This window comes from Borostomias antarcticus, assembly GCF_949987555.1.
Source record: "Borostomias antarcticus genome assembly, chromosome: 7".
Classification (NCBI taxonomy): Eukaryota; Metazoa; Chordata; class Actinopteri; order Stomiiformes; family Stomiidae; genus Borostomias; species Borostomias antarcticus.
This window is the reverse complement of record NC_140240.1, coordinates 8,834,066-8,854,014: the sequence shown is the minus strand read 5'-3', so window position 1 is coordinate 8,854,014 and position 19,949 is coordinate 8,834,066. Positions and strand designations below refer to the sequence as shown.

Sequence of the window (19,949 nt, the reverse complement as noted above, 5' to 3'; positions counted from 1 at the left end):
TCAGTCACGTGATATTAGAAAGTGCGGTACATTTTTAATAGGTTTCAGGTAGGGACAATAGAACAATGGAAGGTCACTCTAGGCCAGACTGAAAGTCTGGGGTGTGTCGACCTCCTGGAGATGTCATAAATGAGGTTAGCATAGCCAGGGGTTTTGTATGTGAAAGGTTGAGGTAGGTAGAGTGAAACTGGGACAAGGCTGAGGATAACAATTTCTATGACACAGTATGGAGGAGGATTTGGTTTATTTTGGACTATTTCTGGTTTTTCTTTTTATGCGCCTACATGAGCACACAAGCCGTACCTGGCGTGATGGTGTTGAAAGAAGCAGACAGAGAAGAAAGAGAGAGGAAGATACTAGGCAGGAGGAGAACACAAATCAAAGTAGGTAACAATTAACATTACACACTAACTACAAAAAGTAAACATGTTGCGTTCTTGTGATTGAAACAAGTTTAGGTAGGCTACAGTAACGTTATATTACACAGGCTATCAGCAGTGTTTCCCCTACGATACAGTTGCAGAATAAGACTGGCTTACCCATACAAATACAAATCAAACTTGATTTTTGTGCCTTCTTTCAGTGAAAGAAGACACGGAAATCAAATTTCAGACTGTTTTTGACTTAAATGCGTATGTGTATTCTGCCATATCGCTCATTTTCATCCGTGTTTAGCGTTTTGGTAGTGCTCCGACGCCCCCTACAGTCCTCATGAAAATACAGTCCATGTTACGTCCGTTGACACCGGTCTTACTAGCTCGTTATTCACTTAACATTGTAGGCCAGATAAAATGATTCTGGCTTACGTAAGTCAAGACCAAATCAAATCAAGACCAAATCAAGAACTGGAGCGGTGGGCTAATACGCCTAGTAGGGTAGTAGCCTAAACACTGATTAGTGAAGTAGGGGAGTAGGCTATTGAGTGCTGTGCCCTAAGGGGGTGTATTTTATCGTCCTGTCATTCCTCTTCGTGGTACTTGCTTGGCCATTGTTGTCATATAATGGCTCTTTATTTAATGTGTCCCTAAAAGCTTTGTTGTTTCGGCCTAAATATTGCCCTCTTATTCGCTCGCTCTCAAATTATTGGCCTTTGTTGATGTGTTAAAATAAAACATTAGTAGCCTAGGCTACTGTAGTTTTCCTGTATGTTTTTACATAAAAATGCCAATGCTCAGCGCCCTTCTGGTGCGATGAAACCTCCCATCAGGGCATGCTTTGAAAGCCCACCCCCCAAAAAATTGTGCGCGCTGCACGTGCATGCTTCATTGGTCCTGGCTTACCCGGTTCTAGGACCCACCAGACGCCACTGACCCATACGTGCGTAGTTTCTCTCCCTGCGTGTATGTGTACAGGGTGTGTGTGGGGGGGTTTGGGAGTAATAACAATGTCAGAGAACACCCTGTGCAGTCCTCATTACAATAGGAGTAGGGCACTTCAAGTCCTATAGTAATTCATTTTTGTATGGGATGTGATGCACCAGTCGCTCTACGCCTACATGTGGTTTATTTTCGGTGATTAGACTGAATGTTGACTGGCACAGCTTTAGGTGGTGATGGAGGAATGTTAAGCTTAATGTATTGATGCTTTTTTGTGCGTGGCTGTAAGCCAGCACACCTAGTATAGCGTTCGTCCGGTTATCACTCCCTCCCTCCGTTACTGCGGACAATGTTGGCCTGCATTTCTCTGTTGGCACCACAAGCGGCAGTAGTCCCAGCACACCAAAATCAAGAAGGACACCAAAACCAACCCGCCGATCTACACTGCACAAGTAGAGTAGTGGTGAGCATTGGACTCCCACCCTGGAGACTGGGGTTGAAGACCCGGTGGGGATGACTTTATGGGACTATACCCCAAACCTCCACATGTTCATCCTTTCACTCCAACCTTTACCCCTTGCCTTATAGATCAGATCCTGTCCCAACCCCAACCCATATTCTAACCCCAACCCACACTGGGGACTGGAAGGAGGACATCAAAACTAACCCGCCGATCTCCACTGCACAAGTAGAGTAGTGGTGAGAGCATTGGACTCCCACCCAGGAGACCGGGGTTCCTGGTGGGGATGACTTTATGTTATCATCAGTGTAACTGCTTTAACCACTGACCACTACCATTAATGTTATAGAAGCTGCTGCTAGTTGTTGTGAGCTCATGAGCTAACTGGCTATCCCGCTCTTATTGTACTGGATCATGTCATTTCAATTCACAGCTATTTCAGTGGCATGACTAGCTTTCGTCCTACCAGTCCTGAACAGAAACAAGCCAGCCTCGCACATAAGCCAGGCTGGGCCTGGCCTGGTTTTCAATAGCTCCCTTGTCACGTGGCCCAGTGACTAACCCTAACACCCCTTCCCCTTAATTCACGATTTTCACTCCCCTTCCCCCCACTCTCCCCTCCCTACTTAGTACAATCCAGCACCACTGGTCCAAGTACAAAAATGAATAATTTAAAAAAATCATAATAATAATAGGCCCACCCAAAAACTGTGCACAGGCCCGGAAAAGAAGTGCTGTGCTTTGCGTTCACAACTTCCTTCATGTCTCACTCCAAGCGTTTCTGAAATGTTGGCAGCTCTGATATAACTCAGCCGTTGCTATGACGACCAACTTCAGAATACTATTTTGCGATGGAAAGTAAAGTAAAGCAACTAAAGTTGAATCACATTGTCCCAGTACCATGCTATGGAAAGACGCCATATAATGTTGGCACCTTGACAGAGCACAGTCTAGTTGTAGATACTTTTCGAGGCTTTGGTGAGTGGGGACGCAATCCTTCCCAGTCACCTTTTGCTACATTGTTCAGTAACTACTAACTATGAAAAACCAAAACTCTGCTGAGCCCAAGCCACAGCATGATTGTTTGCTATCATCACTATGCAGCATGAATGATTATGCTTTAAACACATTCACCACTTTCCATTTGAGTACTCAATATGGTGATTCTGCAGCTGTTGCATTGAGCAAGGTTTTTAAACTCAATTTCTCCTACTCATACCGCAGCAACTTGCCCTGGTGTTTGCTTGACAATCCATCCATAACAGTTAGCTGTGACAGTATTCAGCCGTTTAAGGAACGTTAAAGGGATCACACTGCTTGCACACAGGACAGACTGCCACACCACAGAGCTCTGCGCCACAGGTCGACTGAACACACTGTAGAGTGTGGACTTCTTTCCTCCGAGTCTCCACAATCTCACTGAACAGTAACGAACTCCCAGCACCCACATGTTAATAAACCCTGTGTGCTCAATTTAATTCCTCCTATCCAACTCTTTTATCAAAAACATAATTTTTTCAGTGTGAAAATGAAGCAAGCCTTTTTTCTGTTGGAGAGCGTGGCATTATGAGGCTCCTTGCGTAAGCCTTTTTCTCTGCAGTGGCATTAATGAAGCTAAATTGGAGGAGGAAGTGCACCCAGCCGTTTGATTAACATTTTAAGTTGTTTATTTCTGCCTTTCATACCAGAATAGCTCCACAATGCCTCCTGACTTTCCCAGGTTAATTGCTTGGCTTGTTCTAAATGTCGCTCCGCCACCTTTTCAAATTCCTGTTCTCCGATACGAGCGTCCCTGCAGCCCCCTTCGCTCAAAGCGGGACACGCGCCTCGGCCTCTCTCTCTTCCAGCCACCTCCGGCATCACGCAGGGACCCGGGTTCACCCCCAGAAACCAACCTCACGAATTTTACTTTATGAAGTGTTACAAAAGCACAAGATTTGTAAGAAAGAGAGACTGATTTTCCTTTGGTGATAATGTTTTTTGTTGTTGTATTCATACACATGTTGGTGGAACCTTGGTACTGTCTCAGTCCTGCAGATGTTTTTTAGACCGTACGGGACGCCGTCCAGGGGTGTGAATCGTTTAACAGCTGTGCAGAATGTGGCAAACATCATTTAGCACCAGGTTCCCTCCAGAGCTTTTTCCCTGTCTCTCCCCCATCTCACTTTTTTTTTCTAGCATGAATAGTAATATTTAATCGGCATGCAGCGCCCTGGTGTAATTAATCATCTTTCTGCCTGGGTGGAGCTGGGATTACTGGGGGAAGGCAGCCTGCTAAGCAGGGTCCTATTGTAGTCCTACCGGCTGGGGGGGACTGGGACTGGGGGCTGAGAGCATGCGGAGCCCCTGGCTTGGCGACGGCTGACTGGCCTCTACGCACCGAGACTAGCAGTGATAGTGCCTGGCGGCCTGGCTGCTGATACACGTCTTACTCTCGTACTCAGACTGTGAGTATGAATCACCAGGCATGGCGCGGGGAGAAGAGAAGAAGAAGAAAAAAAAGCTTGAATAAACAGCATAATTCCCTAAGGTTGTCCAAAACTAATATGCTTTTGCAAATGCATTGAATCACAAGATGGATTCCCTGAAAATCCCATTCACGCATGACACATAACACGTTTCTACAAGCAGATGGAATGTTTGACAGAAATTACATTTCTCTTGCACTCACTGAAGCATTCACTGCATAAGACAAAGGGTTCCACAAGCGTTTAGTGTACAGCTTGATAGTTGAAATGTAGCAACAATAACACTAATTTGCTCTATCATTTTGATTGGATTAGCCATCAAAGCCCATTTTGTTACAGGAAAGCTCTATTAGCAGCCTCTAATAATGTTTATATCCTATCCATTTCAAAGTCAAATTTCATGCTGTAGAACAGAATGACTGCGATTCTACTTCAGGCTAAAGAGTAAACGAAAATTACATAAACTAATATAAATTACCCACTAATAAGGGAAAGAGCATTAACAGCATGATTTGTATTGAAATTAATGTATTCTCAATTAATGTATTCTCAATCCACTATTTTGTTTTTGTCCTTGCTACAATAATGTACTGTAGTTACGGGGATGGAATGCATTATGGGGATGTGTACTGTGAACCCTAAACTATTACTGTAGCTGTTCGCTTCTGTATCCTCAGGATAAGAAGGTTTTGGGAGATGCCAGAAGGGCCTTACTCACCTCCGTCACCTCGTCCATAGACCATCAGGGTTCCATTCCTCAGGCCAGCGAACAGGAAACTAGCGGAGTGCTTCAGGCATAGGACGGGGCAGCCCTCGGGGTTGCGTAGGGTCAACAGGCATTGAGCTGCCGTGTCCACACTCCCATACACCAGGATACTGAAGAACAGGGGAGAGAAAGGGCCAGCGTGATGAATGAGGATCATTTATAGAGACAGGGCGCCTTGTTTTTTATACAGTTTGATTTAACCGTGTACTCTGGAGCGGAGGCATTGTGTTCATGCAACCACTCTGTCTTTCGCACATTGGAAGTGCCATCTGAACTTTATTTATTTTGCTTTTTTCTGCTCCAAAAAGACAAATGCACACATTGGAGAAATGTATTTCCTTCATAAAAAACGTAATTAACAAGATTTTGAAGTTGACAGTTTGGTGGAGTGTGCTAAACCAAAATGCTGAAATTGAACTATATATTATATTGTATGTAATGCATCTCTGTATTAAACTGTCTGTTCTTCTCTCGCTTCAAGGCAGCCACCTATACAAGTTGAATGAGTCAGCACTAACCAATAAATTGCAGACATATCCATTCATTCAGGTATTCATATAAATCGACAAGAAAGCCAGAGAGAGGGAGAGAGGGAGGGAGAGAAAAAGAGAGAATAGCTAAACTGCTAATATCACAGGGGGAGAGAGAAAGAGAAGGAAAGAGAGAGAGAGAATAGCTAAACTGCTAATATCACGGGTGAAAGTAAAATGCAACATTGCTGTTTTCTCTGTCTGGGAGTGCAATTCAGTCACTAGGACTGTGACGGCATCTGAGATTAAACTATTCCTTCAGCACACGCACACAGAATCAGAATAGGATGCAAAAATAAGAAACAGTGATCTATGTCATGCCGGATTTGAAAGGTATCAACTCTGATGTTTTGGTGATAAAGAATATTGGCAAGTGTATTTATTTTAGCCGGAAGTCTTAGAAGATCCAGAAGGAGAATGCAGATTTAGACCCTACATGACACCAAGGCAATAATACCAGCATCAACCGTCACCATGACAGTGAACAAGTGTGAGGGTAGCGTGCTACTATAGTCTGTCTGAATTTGAATGAAATACGGTATGTCGATTTACTGAATCGACATACCGTATTTCATTCAAATTCAGACAGACTATAGTAGCACCCTCCAACTTTGAGGGTGAACACTTCCTATATGATCTCAAGCACGCAGCAAGACTTGAACCAACAATCTATGTATTTCCTGCAAGTAAGTCGCCCTCGTCTCAGCTGATCTATAATAACGAGCGCAGATCTCGGTCTCACCTGCCGTCGCCCAGGCCCACACAGACGGTGTTGCCCCCCGCCGCGGGGCTCCTGCTGATGCCCCCCTCCCCGTCCTCCGAGGGGCTGGGCTCCGCCACGTACTCCAGGCAGCACACGGGTGCGCCCAGCGGCAGGCTCTTCACGGCGCGCGGCGTGGGCCGGTTCAGAGAGAAGATCTCCACCTGGCCCTGACTGCTGTCCCTTCCGCTGGCCACCTGCAGAGAGACAGAGGCGGGCAAAGAGCAGTGGTCAGCGGCCTGGGTAGTTATCTAGATTAAATTGGTATTTTCGCTACATTACGTTAGGTTTACGTTAATCTGGGCTGGGTTAACATAAATTCAGGAATCGATGTGATGTTCACGTTAGCTTGGGAAGGAGGCAACATACAGCTACATCGTTTTCAGCACTTTGAGATTGTCTCACAATGAAAAGTGCTTTATAAATATAATAAATTATTATTAGTAGTATTATTTATTATCTAGATTTGGACCGATGGGTTAAATTACAGATGAAGAGCTTCCTGTTGGAGAGAAACGGGGACTCTGAGCGACTGAGGATTAAACCCGGGTCTCTAGTTAGACCAACAGGATGCATTCTCCGGGTCCGCGAGCAACATTGTCTCTTATTAATCTCAGACAGGGACACTTATTCACAACTACACACGTGTAGTTGCTGAATTAGCCAATAGCCAGCATGATTCCAAATCCCCTCCGCCACATCTTGAAAGAATAACACACTCATACTGAGCATCTCTGCTCCATGCTGTTTCGGTGGACGCTTCTCTCTGATCCCAGAATTCCTCTTCACTCTGAATTCCCTATTGTCAGCGTTTCTGATCTCAACGAAGTGTGAAACGTCTACTTTTGAAAGTGTTCTGTCCTCCCCTGTGACTTTTGAATATCGCTCATATTCATAAACCACAGGGGATAATGGATTCACAATGGAGTCTTTCCAACATCAAACAATATTCAAAAGTCTTGAGATCTTTTCATCAGCTGAGAACAGAACGACAGTGAAAATGACTTTGAAAGGCTCTGCATCGCTTACTGATCTACCGTAGGCTTTCCTCGAAGACAGTGATGGATCTGATGTTTAAGTGAATGAGAAATGACAAACTCCATCCCAAGGAAATAACCGAGAGGCCGGCTGAAATCAAGGTGACCTGATTCTAATAGATCTCAGTGCAGTAGAGAGGTGAAGGTAAACGGTAATAAAGAGGGTCCTATTCACCTACAGTAGAGAGAATAGCTCACATGATGGGGAGATGGCTGGCGGTCATAGCTGGGCATGGTCTACCGCAGGCCAACTGAACAGAGGCTTGATTCCGAATGCATCACATTTGCCGTATTCTGGGCTTGTGTCGGGTCAGATTACTGGGCCTGTAAAACAGCAGGGACCTGCAAACCTGGCACCGGCACATTTTTAATCAGAGGGCCATAATCATGGCCATGTTCCCTACAATTAAGTCTCTCTTAGGGTTTTTAACCATGCAGAAATACGTAAATATTCACCATGTGGGGAACATAAGGTGCAACTCCCCCACCTGCCGAAACTCAGTCCCCAAGTGCTTCTGGAGACCGTCCTCATCTAACAAACTCCCTACTTCTGCACAGCTGAGATTAATTACCCCACGAGTCTCATCTAACACATAAAGAAGCTACCTCAGCCTGTCTGTTTGTCCCTCTGTCCAGACTTTCCTCAGACGCTGTCGACCTGACTGCATTCATATTTGGCACGGGTATCCGCAGGGGTCCCGGACAGACCGTGACAGGGACGGCTTTTTAATTAATTTACACTTCGGCTTATTTTAACATAAAATACACCAGCCAAGAGAAATACTGCCCCAAATAGAACCCCGCCCCCAGCGTTCCAGCTGACTACTATAGAATTATCTTGCCTGCTCATCAGCTTCAAGGAGCTGCAGTTTTGCCCAAAATTAGAGCAGCTGCCCTGATACAAACACCGAACCATTACCTCGCACCAATCTACTCTAGAATTATTTTTCATTGCTCAGCTTTGCCCAACATGAGTGTCTTCTATTGTCCACACAACAGTACACAACACAACCAAGTGTTCATTCAGACAGGACTTGCTAAACACAACACAACAACAGATGTGAATATAATGGACTAAATGGCCAATTACTGATTGCTCCAACGGGTATCAGAACTAGCAGATAAGTTGATTGGATGGGCTAAGCTGGAGTGATAGCAGATGTACAGTATTTAGTTGGTGTCCATAGTACTCAATCGGGTATCAGGACTAGTCCATGTAAATGAGACATACGCTAAATATAGTCTTTAGCCTTACTCTCCCGCGGCCAAGTGCTGATTTGCATGCAATAATTTGTTTGAATTTGCATGCAATCGTTTGTTTGAATTTATATCCGAGAGCCGGGTCTGGGCCAGAGAGGGGCCCTGGAGGACGAGCCAGAGCGAATAACACTCTACTGCTGCACAGAACGAACTGGAGAGGGAGAGGGCTTATACAGCATGGCGGCCCAAAAGTGCAGCCTCAAGTGTCACTATTGTAACCGCCTGAGGCCCACTCGCCCACACTTACTGCACACTCACTCCATCTGCACACCGCAGCCCCCCCGCGCCCCTTTGCTTGCTCTGCCTTTTCAATCCAGTTCCTCCAGGATTCCAATAAAATGGCCGTGCCCTGACAAAGTCATCATCGCTTGTTTAGAGGAATAGACATCTGGAGTAGTGCCCTGGTCGGATGTCTCTGCGCTGCCAGGAAGCAGAGGAAACTTTCCTAACAGTTAATACCCTGCCAGTATTAATTCCACGGATCGGGAAAGGGGGGAGGAAGCGTGCGAGCATTGGCGCATGTTGAAAGCTCAGTCTATTGTCTACGGTCTAACGCTGCCTGGGAAAACGTCACTATTTTTATAGTGCCAGTTGTTCACTCCAAACGAATTATACACATTTTTAATTCTGTATCATTTACAGTACACTACATTTTAGTCACGCTGCATCTGCTTTTATCCAAAGCAACTTACAAGACATACATATTTTGTCAAGAGTACGTGAACCGACAGTACATCCCAGTCACCGTCAGTAAACCGGTGACACCAGTAGTCACAGTGCTAGAACAAGGAAGAATGTTTAATTTGGAATATATTTTATACACTATACTGTACATCAATCACATTAGTCATTTAGCAGATGCTTTTATCCAAAGTGACTTATAATTGCAGTGAACGTAGGCAGTCAGTGCAGAACTACTTGCCAGAACTCACACACGCATCTCCTTTCTAAACAAGTGACTAAGAGCATAATTAGACACTGACAATTGAACATAACATCTCTAACGGGAAACGCGGAAGAGCAGAGTGTGAGGTGAGAGTTAATGCATGGAAAACCAAGGATAAGATGGGCCAGTGTAGGTAGGCAGACGAGGAGAACATGCTGGTGTATCAGACTGATTAGAAACAATGTTGTTACTCTGATCAAAGCTCACAGAAATCCCACAAGCCCATCTTACGTTAACACGATTAGTGTCCTCGTTTGACAAGCCTGCCAGAGATCAGAGAGGGAGGCTAAGAACTATCCAGTAGCTCTCCCTCCCTCACAGAACCAGAAGATGTTAGGAGAAAATTGTTAATTTTGTTACCTCCACCCCAGGGGCAAAGCCCCGGAGGGCGTAGGTCATATTTTCGCCCCTGTCTTCTGTGTGTGTGTGTGTCTGTAGGCGGACAGGATTAAACAAAAACTACTGGCCCGATTTGCATGAAACTCGGTGGAGGGGTGCAGCATGGCCCAAGGAACTCACCATTACATTTTGACCATGATTCATTTATAGGTGGCTCTACAGTACCCATATTACTGTAACTTCCTCATAGGTTTCAGGTTCTTGGCGACACTTGCAATACCAAGCTTGGCCACTACGCCAAAAACTGTCTGTTCCTGGCCATGGGGGCTTGCTTCATGCGCCACTGAGCAACTATTATTGGATTGAATGGGCCGCCATCTTTGCATGCCTTATCCACTTCTTATAATACATCCATGATCCAGCCATGATCAGTTATGCTCGTGTCAACAGGCTGGTGTCTATTTACTTTTTCAGTAAAGTAGGAAGGTAGAACGCTAGAGCCCGCCTACCATAATTTTTCCGTCCGGCGGATGGAAGATGATGCTGCAACAGTGTTATTATTTAATCAGCAATATTTAAATTTCGCCATGCGCCTGACGAGACTACTGGCTGCAGTGTAGAGAGCGACAAACAAGCTGCTAAAGCTATTGCTGATCAGAGGAGGCTCATCCATTGAGGTAGGGGAGGACAGTCCTCCTCAGTTTTTGGAGAGAAGAGAGGGATTAAAATATAAATATATGCATTAATTTATTTATAATTAATATTTAATATTATCTCAGTTTTGTTCATAAAGCAGGTTTTCCCTATGGATAAAAACCCATTGTTGAAATTCTAAAGCTCCAACAGTGACATCTACAAAAAGTGCAGTTGGAGGACCCCTAGATATCTATGGAAGGGTGGCTAGCCTCCCTTAGGGCAGGTTCTTTTGTATTAAATCAACAATGCCATTTTTTCTTGCTAATTTATGATTGGCCAAAACACTGAAAATGACGTGCATCGGAGGACTGTCCTCTGGCCCTGTCTGAACAGGATTGAGATATTGACATGTTGTTGGTCCAATCACATTCCAGAGTGTGACGACTTGGTGGTGAAGACTAACGTTAAAGGTGTATGACCAAAACGGTGGTAGAGCAATTATCAGACTTTCTCAAAAGTGCTAGTTTTGTCATCTTTTTGATCTGAACCATTGTATATGATCATAAGTAACCTTTAAACAGGGCTAAACTTGATTTTTCCCTTTACTACTCCTTTAAACTCACTCCTCAGTATAAACACTTGCCTGGCAAGTCAGAGGAGCCAAGATCAAACCCAGCATGGGAAAGTGAGCGTAAAGGCAATGCTGCCAAGCAACACAGTGACACCTGTTATATAGACTAGTGTCTCAACTTGCATTTAAATGATAATGTAAACTTCAAGCATTCAAAGGAAACTGCAGACATTTTCAGGTGGATAAAATAAGGTACAACATTAAAATGATTGACTTCATAGAAAACTATATCTCGATAGACTATAGATTTAACATGTCATTGGCTGTATAACTCCCATCTCAAATGTACATCTTGTAAACTACTGTCTGCAGACTATGAACCAGCCCACTCCTCCCTCCACTACTGCTCTGCTTGGCTGTTAATGAATATGAATGGGAAATCTTCACAAAACTAGCAACGTTTTGGAAATTGGAGAGGAAAGATGTCAAGCAGAAAGAGGAAAGTACAGGGGGTGCTATGGTAACCAATTCAAAAAGCCAGTAGGAGAGCACAGCACATGAGAGGTGGTGGTGGGAGGTGGGAGGAAAGGTAGAGGGGGGGGGGGACGTGGAAGGGGGAGAGCAATTGAGGGGGTGGGGTGCAGGGGCGGAGGTCTGCACTCTGAGTGCAAGCCCCTCTAGTTAATTATTTAATTAGTTTGCTAAACTTTTCTGTCATTATTATGTCACTCTTGTGACAAAATACATGACTTTAATGAGACAATGGAAACCAGGGATAGTTACATTTTGTACAGCCGTACATTTTGTTAACTGAAGAGCTACGCACATTAAGCACAGTTTGTCTTTCGTTTGTTGCTTGACTGGTTTTTCAATGTAACCAGTTCAAGGGTACCAAACCGTGCCCCTGGTACAGATAACCTAAACTAAGCCCTCCAAATACATTGCTAACATTCACCAGAGGCAGCAAATACTCTCCATATAATGTTTATTTCTGCAACCGTATACGTGCTGTCCTCCACCCATAACGCATGCTCCTTTCTAGTAATGAAGGAGTTGAAATTTGCTATTTTTTCATGAATATGCATATATGAAATGTTTGAAGTGTTATTCATTGTACGTCCATAGTATTTAACTCCCAGAGGTCTTAACTCTGTGTGATAAGTACTGTAAAAGGGCCCCTGAGGACTTTCTTTCGATTCTGGAAGTAGATAATTGAAAGTTTCTTGCACACCTGAATCAAATCTCAGTGACAGGTGTGAAGGTGGAGCGGATACTATGAGGGGACAGGAACACCCTCACGCTGCCTTTACTTGCTCAACCAATCCCTGACAGTGTGTGGGTGTTCCTGTTTCCTCTGTATCTAGACATCCAGAAAACAGCACAAATGACTCTCCTCAGTTGTTTGGCCAAGATGCAATGTGCACCAGTTAGTTTTTTTGCTTCCATCCTGGTAACATGAAGCAGATGTGTGCTTATGTCAGACTGTCTGCAGGTAAATCGTAGGATTCAGCATAAGATACTGTATGCAGCTTCTGACCGTTTGGTTTCAATCTCCCTGTTTCTCATTCCAAGATATGTCCCTTCCGTCTAGAGTGAAATGTAAAAAAAAATCAATTCTCAGCCAATGAACATGGAACCCCAGGGCATTCAGCATCCAGGAGCTACACAGAGCGCCAAATCGCTTCACTGCCCAGGGATGCTCCTGAGGGTTTGGAACCAGGGTGGAATCCCAATAGATCTATGGTCAGCGCTGGTCACCAGAGGAATGCGTCAGTGCTGCGTATTCTAACGTAGAATAAGGTGAAACAAACACAACAGCACAGAACAGATCACTCAGAGGAACAGAGGAGAGGAGCACGCAAGAGCCACATGTGATATTACGACAAATGTATCACCGTGGGACCAATTTATCACAGTTGGAGCAGAAAACAGACCAATAGAAACAATGGACCTCATTCCTGAACGCAGTTAAGAAGAAGTTAAGAAGAAATGTCTTCTTAACTCCACTTACGAAGTTCCCGGGACAATTCTGGCATTCCTGAATGGTTTCTTATCTCGGATTTGTTCTTATCTAAGAACAGGATTTAAGAACGTGGAAATGCAGTCGTAGGTAGGCCAGATTGGAGTGCGCCCGTTCGCAAGGGCTGAATTTATGAGAAATCCGAGGTGATTGCGTTCACATCAATTCTACAGACATCCTAAGCTTGAAATAATAACAAGAAATAAATAGAAAGAAAGAAATACGAGAATATTTGTATCATTTCCAATTACGTTTCATTTATAGTCATGATTCTACGAGGCATCTTGGCTAAAATAAATAAAAGCCCTACACAGACACTGTATATGGCAGTGAATTAATAAATAAGCACTAAACTCAGTCGCTATACTCAGACTCAGCACAACAGCACCTTATATTCTATAGTCAGATGGACAGATCTACATTCTGTAAATAAACATGTGAATATCCATAATTACAATATAGGCCTACATAATATAGATAGGGCATATCAGGATCCACAAGTAGCCTACTCTTGCATTTAACTAAACTGTACACTTTAATCATCTGCTCTCAGCACGTCCCATCCCTTTCATGTAGGCTATATATTTAGCATTTTGTATTAAAAGTTCATATACCGTCTTGTTTTCTATTGTTATTTTGTATAGTTTTTTTCCACCTTGCTTAAGCTTAGTGTGCACGTTATAAGAGCCAGCGGAGAAACATCTCACTGCTCATTTTACTGGTATGTTGCATGTGACGAATAAAACGTCAAATTTGCACGTGGCCTTGAACATCAAGCATGTCAATTGGGAACGTCTCAACTTTTTCCGCGCTGTCTGGGGATTCTGTGTGCACACCACCCTGTAGTAGGGGCGTTTGTGTATGTAAATTCAGGTGTACGAGAACGCGCATTCAACTTAAGAAACGGAGCACAGCTGAGAACACTTTGGCGGTTTAAGAACACATTTCCACGCGTTCATGAATCCGGCGGGGATCTTTCTTAGGGTTGGTCTTACGAAGTTCGTAAGAAGACATTTAAGAAGACACTTTAGAAAATGTTCAGGAATGAGGACCAATGTACTGTAGGGTGAGGTCTGTAATATTTTGGCCAAAACTGGTCGGTATGTATTTTTCTATTTTTAACGGATCCATTCGGATCTCTGAATTCATTACGTCCATTAGGGTCGGGGGGGGGGGGTCTGTCATTTTGGACCTATGACCTTTGGCACCTGTGGCACGCCGCACGAGGGCCGAGGGGCCGGAACAAGGTAGGTGGTGTTTAACTCAGCTACCTGTACACTGCCGCGTGATTCCAAAGGACCTCTGGGGCAAATGGCCTGGGCACAGATCTCCCACAGATCAGTGTCCTTTAAATGCCAGCTGGCCATTCCTGCTTCACCACAGCTGAGCCAGGTGGCGACTCTTTAGAATAAAGGCCAGCCAGCGTCAAAAGCGATGACGGCGGTGAGAGTGGCGGTGTGAGCGGCGGTGTGCCCGTTTGTGTGTCCTGGCCGTTCTGCTGCAGGTTCGCCAGCTGAGTCATCTTCACCGCTTAAGTAGGATATTACCTGATAAATTGCCCATCTGTTCCAGGGAAGACAAGGCTGCATAAAGTTGAAGCTTAAAAATGAACTGGTGATTTTCTGGGGCAACTTGTGTGTTGTTTCACAGGAGCTCCTCCTTTTAGTTCAGAAGTTCCTTTTAGATCCTGATAAATCCCTAACTAAATCCAGAGACTGTAACATACGTCATTAAACCCTTTGAAGTAACCTCCTTCTTCACACAAATTGGTGGAGGGTATTATTGATACAGGAGAGTAAATAGCACTGTGTTTGAAAGAGACATGATCACAAGAACGCATGCATGTAACATGTTCAAATTAAAAAGCATTATGTACAAAAGCAGCTCATCACATGCATATGTTAACTGAGCAAAAATGTCCTTGAGTCCCAAGTATAATGGTGGCGGTTAGAGGTTGGTTGGTTAAACTCACTTCTTAAAGGAGCACTAACAGTCCCACTAAGGGGGACGTCCCTCTTGGTGCAACGGTTAGTGTGTCCGACTTGCAGGAGACAAGCAGGAGAGCTCATAGAAGCGTGGTTACAAATCCCACCTGGGGCAAGCCCTTAACAAGAGTTACACATACACTGCATGTGTGTGTGTTTACATAGTGTGTGTGTGTGCCCATAAGCAGTGCATGTACAGATGACTCACCCAGAGGTAGCCTTGAGGTAGAGAGGTGCTTGCTGCAGAGAATCCCAGTAGAGCACAGTGAACAGGGTTGTGGATGGCAGCTTCCAGCTGAGGGCCAAGCAAACATGCACGCTGGTTAAACATAGATTTTTCCCAGATGTACATCGCTCAGGTCAAACAAATGTTACAGTCTCCATATTTATCCTTGTGCTGCAGTGCCATTACTAGTAGGGCTGGGTATCAATTCAAATTTCAAGAATCGATTCGATTCCGATTCACAAGGTTCAGAATCGATTATCACGATTTAATTCGATTCGATTCGATTTGATTCAATATCGATTCGGTTAGTGTTACTAAAACCTTTTTTTAGCTGTAATCTTAATTATATGACTGCCAATTTATGCAACACATCAAAACTACGGCTGGGTATCGATACTGATTTCCAAAAATGAATGAATGAATGAGTCATTGAATGAATTAAAGGAACTATTCATTCCTTCATTCATTCATTAAATAAAAGATCGATTTTGGGATTCATGAATCGATTCTGAATCATTTAATAGATTTTTTTTAACTCAGCCCTAATTACTAGCAACTCCCCTGGTTCAGCCCCCCCCCCCCCCCCCAAAGCCCAGCGTCAACCATCGGACCAAGAGAACATTTTGGTAGTGCTCCGTCGCCCCCTACAGTCCTCATGAAAATACAGTCCACGTTACGGTCCCTTATCACCGGTCTTACTAGCTCGTCATTCACTTAACATTGTAGGCCAGATAAAATGATTCTAGCTTATGGAAGTCAAGACCAAATCAAATCAAGACCTGGAGCGGTGGGCTAATACGCCTAGTAGCCTAGTGGGCTAGTAGCCTAAACACTGATTAGTGAAGTAGGGGAGTAGGCTATTGAGTGCTGTGCCCTAAGGGGGTGTATTTTATCGTCCTGTCATTCTCTTCGTGGTGCTTGACCATTGTCATATAATGGCTCTGTATTTTATTTAGTGTGTCCCTAAAAGCTTGGTTGTTTCAGCCTAAATATTGCCCTCTTATTCGCTCGCTCTCAAATTATTGGCCTTTGTTGATGTGTTTAAAAAAACATCAGTAGCCTAGGCTACTATAGTTTTCCTGTATGTTTTTACATATAAATGCCAATGCTCAGCGCCCTTCTGGGGTTGTGAAACCCACCAGGGCATGCTTTGAAAGCGCACCCCCCAAAAAATTGTGCGCGCTGTGTGTGCCTGCATGCTTCGTTGGTCCTGGCTTACCCGGTTCTAGGACCCACCAGACTCCACTGACCCCTACATGCGTAGTTTCTCTACCTATCTGCGTGTGGGTGTTCGGGGTGTGCGGGCAGGGGGGGGGTGGGGGCCATTGGGAGTAATAACAATGTCGGAGAAGACCCTGTGCAAGACCCCACGGTACGCTACTGCATTATAGACAGATAGTCCTCATTACAATAGGAGTAGGACACTTCAAATCCTGTAGTAATTCATTTTTGTATAGGATGTGATGCACCAGTCGCTCTACGCCTACATGTGGTTTATTTTCAGTGATTAGACTGACTGTTGACTGGCACAGCTTTAGGTGGTGATGGAGAAATGAGCTTAATGTATTGATGCTTTTTTGTGCATGGCTGTAAGCCAGCGCACCTAGTATAGCGTTCGTCCGGTTATCACTCCCTCCCTCCCTCCCTTACTGCGGACAATTTTGGCCTGCATTTCTCTGTTGGCACCACAAGAGGCAGTAGTCCCAGCACACCAAAATCAAGAAGGACACCAAAATCAACCCGCCGATCTCCACTGCACAAGTAGAGTAGTGGTGAGAGCATTGGACTCCCACCCTGGAGACTGGGGTTGAAGACCCGGTGAGGATGACTTTATGGGACTATACCCCAAACCTCCACATGTTCATCCTTTCACTCCAACCTTTACCCCTTGCCTTATAGATCAGATCCTGTCCCAACCCCAACCCATATTCTAACCCCAACCCACACTAGGGACTGGAAGAAGGACACCAAAACCCACCCGCCGATCTCCACTGAACAAGTAGAGTAGTGGTGAGAGCATTGGACTCCCACCCAGGGTTCCTGGTGGGGATGACTTTATGTTATCATCAGTGTAACTGCTTTAGCCACTGACCGCTACCATTAATGTTATGGAAGCTGCTGCTAGTTGTTGTGAGCCCATGAGCTAACTGGCTATCCCGCTCTTATTGTGCTGCATTAGCATTGGAAGCATTGGAACTGATGTGTCCAGGTGACAAGACCCATCTTTATTTATCAAACATTACCGTCCTACCAGTCCTGCACAGAAACAAGCCAGCCAACACACATAATCCAGGCTGGACCTGGCCTTGTTCTGAAACGCCTCTGCTTCGTGCATTCTCTAGTAGCCAAGACTCATTTCACTTGATTTCCCTTGGGTCTGATCCAGGTCTGGCGCTGAGAACAGGCTGATAACAGTCAGCTAATGACCATCTGTCACCCGCAGGTCTTATCATGTCCAGGGAGCTCTACTGTACATTACTGTATCTGATCTCTTCCCAGGGCATCTTAGAGAAGACAGGAGAATGGTTCAGATGGCGCTGAACATGACATTCGGAAAAAAAAAGCATCGCTAGGCATCTCCTGACAAAATGAACGAGGACAGAGTGGAGGACGGGGGGGGTTCCTGTGAAGCATTTTGGACAGTCAGTACCAACGGTGGACCTCTGCCTCCATGCCTTTCAGACCTCACTGATGAGTACATGGTGCTCATGCAGCACACAGTGTCGGCAGCAGTCATTGCCCCAGGCTCCAGCACTCAGCCGTAACGCCAAATCATACCAGGTGTCATTGCGAGGGTTTGGAAGGCTGCTTACAGTATATGCTCACCGTCCATAAAGCAGACCTGTCAAACTTACTCTAAACTTTCTTGCCTGGCCAAAGTTTAAAATCCCCAGTAAAGGGTGAGTGTATTTCAAATGTGCATCAGTCCGGTTCCAGGCCTGATCATAGAGCACCGTCCTGTCTGGCTCCAGCGACCGTATTATGAAGTGAAACGAAATGGCAATTCAGTCTGAGTGTCAGGCTAAGCATCATCTCTGCTGCCCCCCTGATGTGATCAAATGTATGGATGAAAGTAATCAATGTGTGGGCCTCTTCGTTGACCTCTCTATAACGCTTTTGACACAGCTGATCACACCCAACTCACAACTCAGGACTGGTTTAGTCATCTACTGGCCTGGGCCAGTCTGCATATAGCTGGTTTGAAAAGTGTCTACAGTAACAGAAAAATCTCAGTGTGTGTAGTCTCAGGAGGAGTTAAATCTGGCTTTTAGAATTTAAAAGAGGGCGTCCCACAGGATTCTATTTTGAATCAGAATTGGAATCAGAACCTTTTTTTTGCCAGGTAGGTTTTTACATGAGGAATTACTGTGGCTTTGGTCTGTTGGTGCATAACAACAAACAAGGACAAGGACAAAACAGGACAGTGCAAAATACAATAACAAAGTGGCGAATACAATTCAATACAACACAATATGCAATACAATCTACAATAATGTACAAAATAATACAGCGGGGGTTCCGGGCCTTGTTGATGAGGCCAGCTGCAGTCAGGAAGAAACTGTTTTTGTCCCGTGAGGTTTGGGTCCTGATGAACCATAGCCTCCTGCCGGAGGGGAGTGGTTCAAAGAGTTTGTGACCAGGGTGGGAGGGGTCGACCATAATGTTTCATGCACGCTTCAGGGCCCTGGAGGCCTGCAGGTCCTGAGGGGATGGCAGGTTGCAGCCAATCACCCTCTCAGCAGAGCGGATGACACGCTGCAGCTCTCGTCCTTGGAAGTGGCAGCAGTGTACCAGATGGTGATGATGGAGGAGGGGATGGACTCGATGATGGAGGTGTAGGAGTGTACCATCATTGGCTTTGGCAGGTTGAACTTCTTCAGCTGCCTCAGGAAGTACATCTTCTGCTGCGCCTTCTTGGTGAGGGAGCTGATGTTCAGCTGGAGGCTGGGAGATGATGGAGCCCAGGAAGTGGAAGGACTCCACAGAGTGGACTGGGGAGTCACCCGGGGTGATGGGAGGAGCTGGGGTTCTTTCTGAAGTCCATAACCCTCTCATTTACAGACAAAACAAGACAAAACAAAGCGCACCAACACGGAGAAGCGACCGTCAATGGCGCCGTTTTGAATTTGAATCCAGTTTTTTATTGACTATTTATATTAACAACAAGGATTGGATGTAGAAGATCATATTCTGCTGCACGTTTATGCTGATGACCCTGACACAGTTGACTAGACTCTTTCTGAGCTGCAACCTAAATTCACTGACTTACAGAAATCACTCATGGAGTTAAAACTGGTGTTAAATGCTGATAAGACCAAATACTGTGTGTACTGTAGGTTTGGTTACTCTGGATGGTGCTCACATTGTAGGGGGCCTTGCTTACAAGCATCCAGGCATTGGATGGATGATACTCTTTCCTTTAAACTCATGTAGATGAGCTGGTCAGGAAGTTGAAAGCAAAACTGGGCTTCTTATATAGAAATAGATCAATGCCTCTCAATGAGCAGCAGAAAGCAAATTGTCCAATCCTCTAACACCAGTTCTTGAGACATTATGAATGCTGCTACTGTACCACTACAGTATACTAAAACCACTTGATGCAGTCTATTACAGTACACTGCACTTTAT

The 19,949-nt window shown here is 44.8% G+C and overlaps 1 protein-coding gene across 1 annotated transcript in view; it reads right to left on the bottom strand.

Annotated features, from left to right (window-relative positions):
* arhgef10la (Rho guanine nucleotide exchange factor (GEF) 10-like a) overlaps window positions 1-19,949 on the bottom strand; it is a gene marked incomplete at both ends in the record, with an annotated part of 137,567 nt that overhangs the window by 22,861 nt on the left and 94,757 nt on the right. The window contains 3 exons of the mRNA XM_084441320.1: window positions 4,963-5,120; window positions 6,283-6,497; window positions 15,303-15,389. Of these exons, the coding sequence (XP_084297446.1) occupies window positions 4,963-5,120; window positions 6,283-6,497; window positions 15,303-15,389 (460 nt within the window). The remainder of the gene's footprint in view (window positions 1-4,962; window positions 5,121-6,282; window positions 6,498-15,302; window positions 15,390-19,949) is intronic.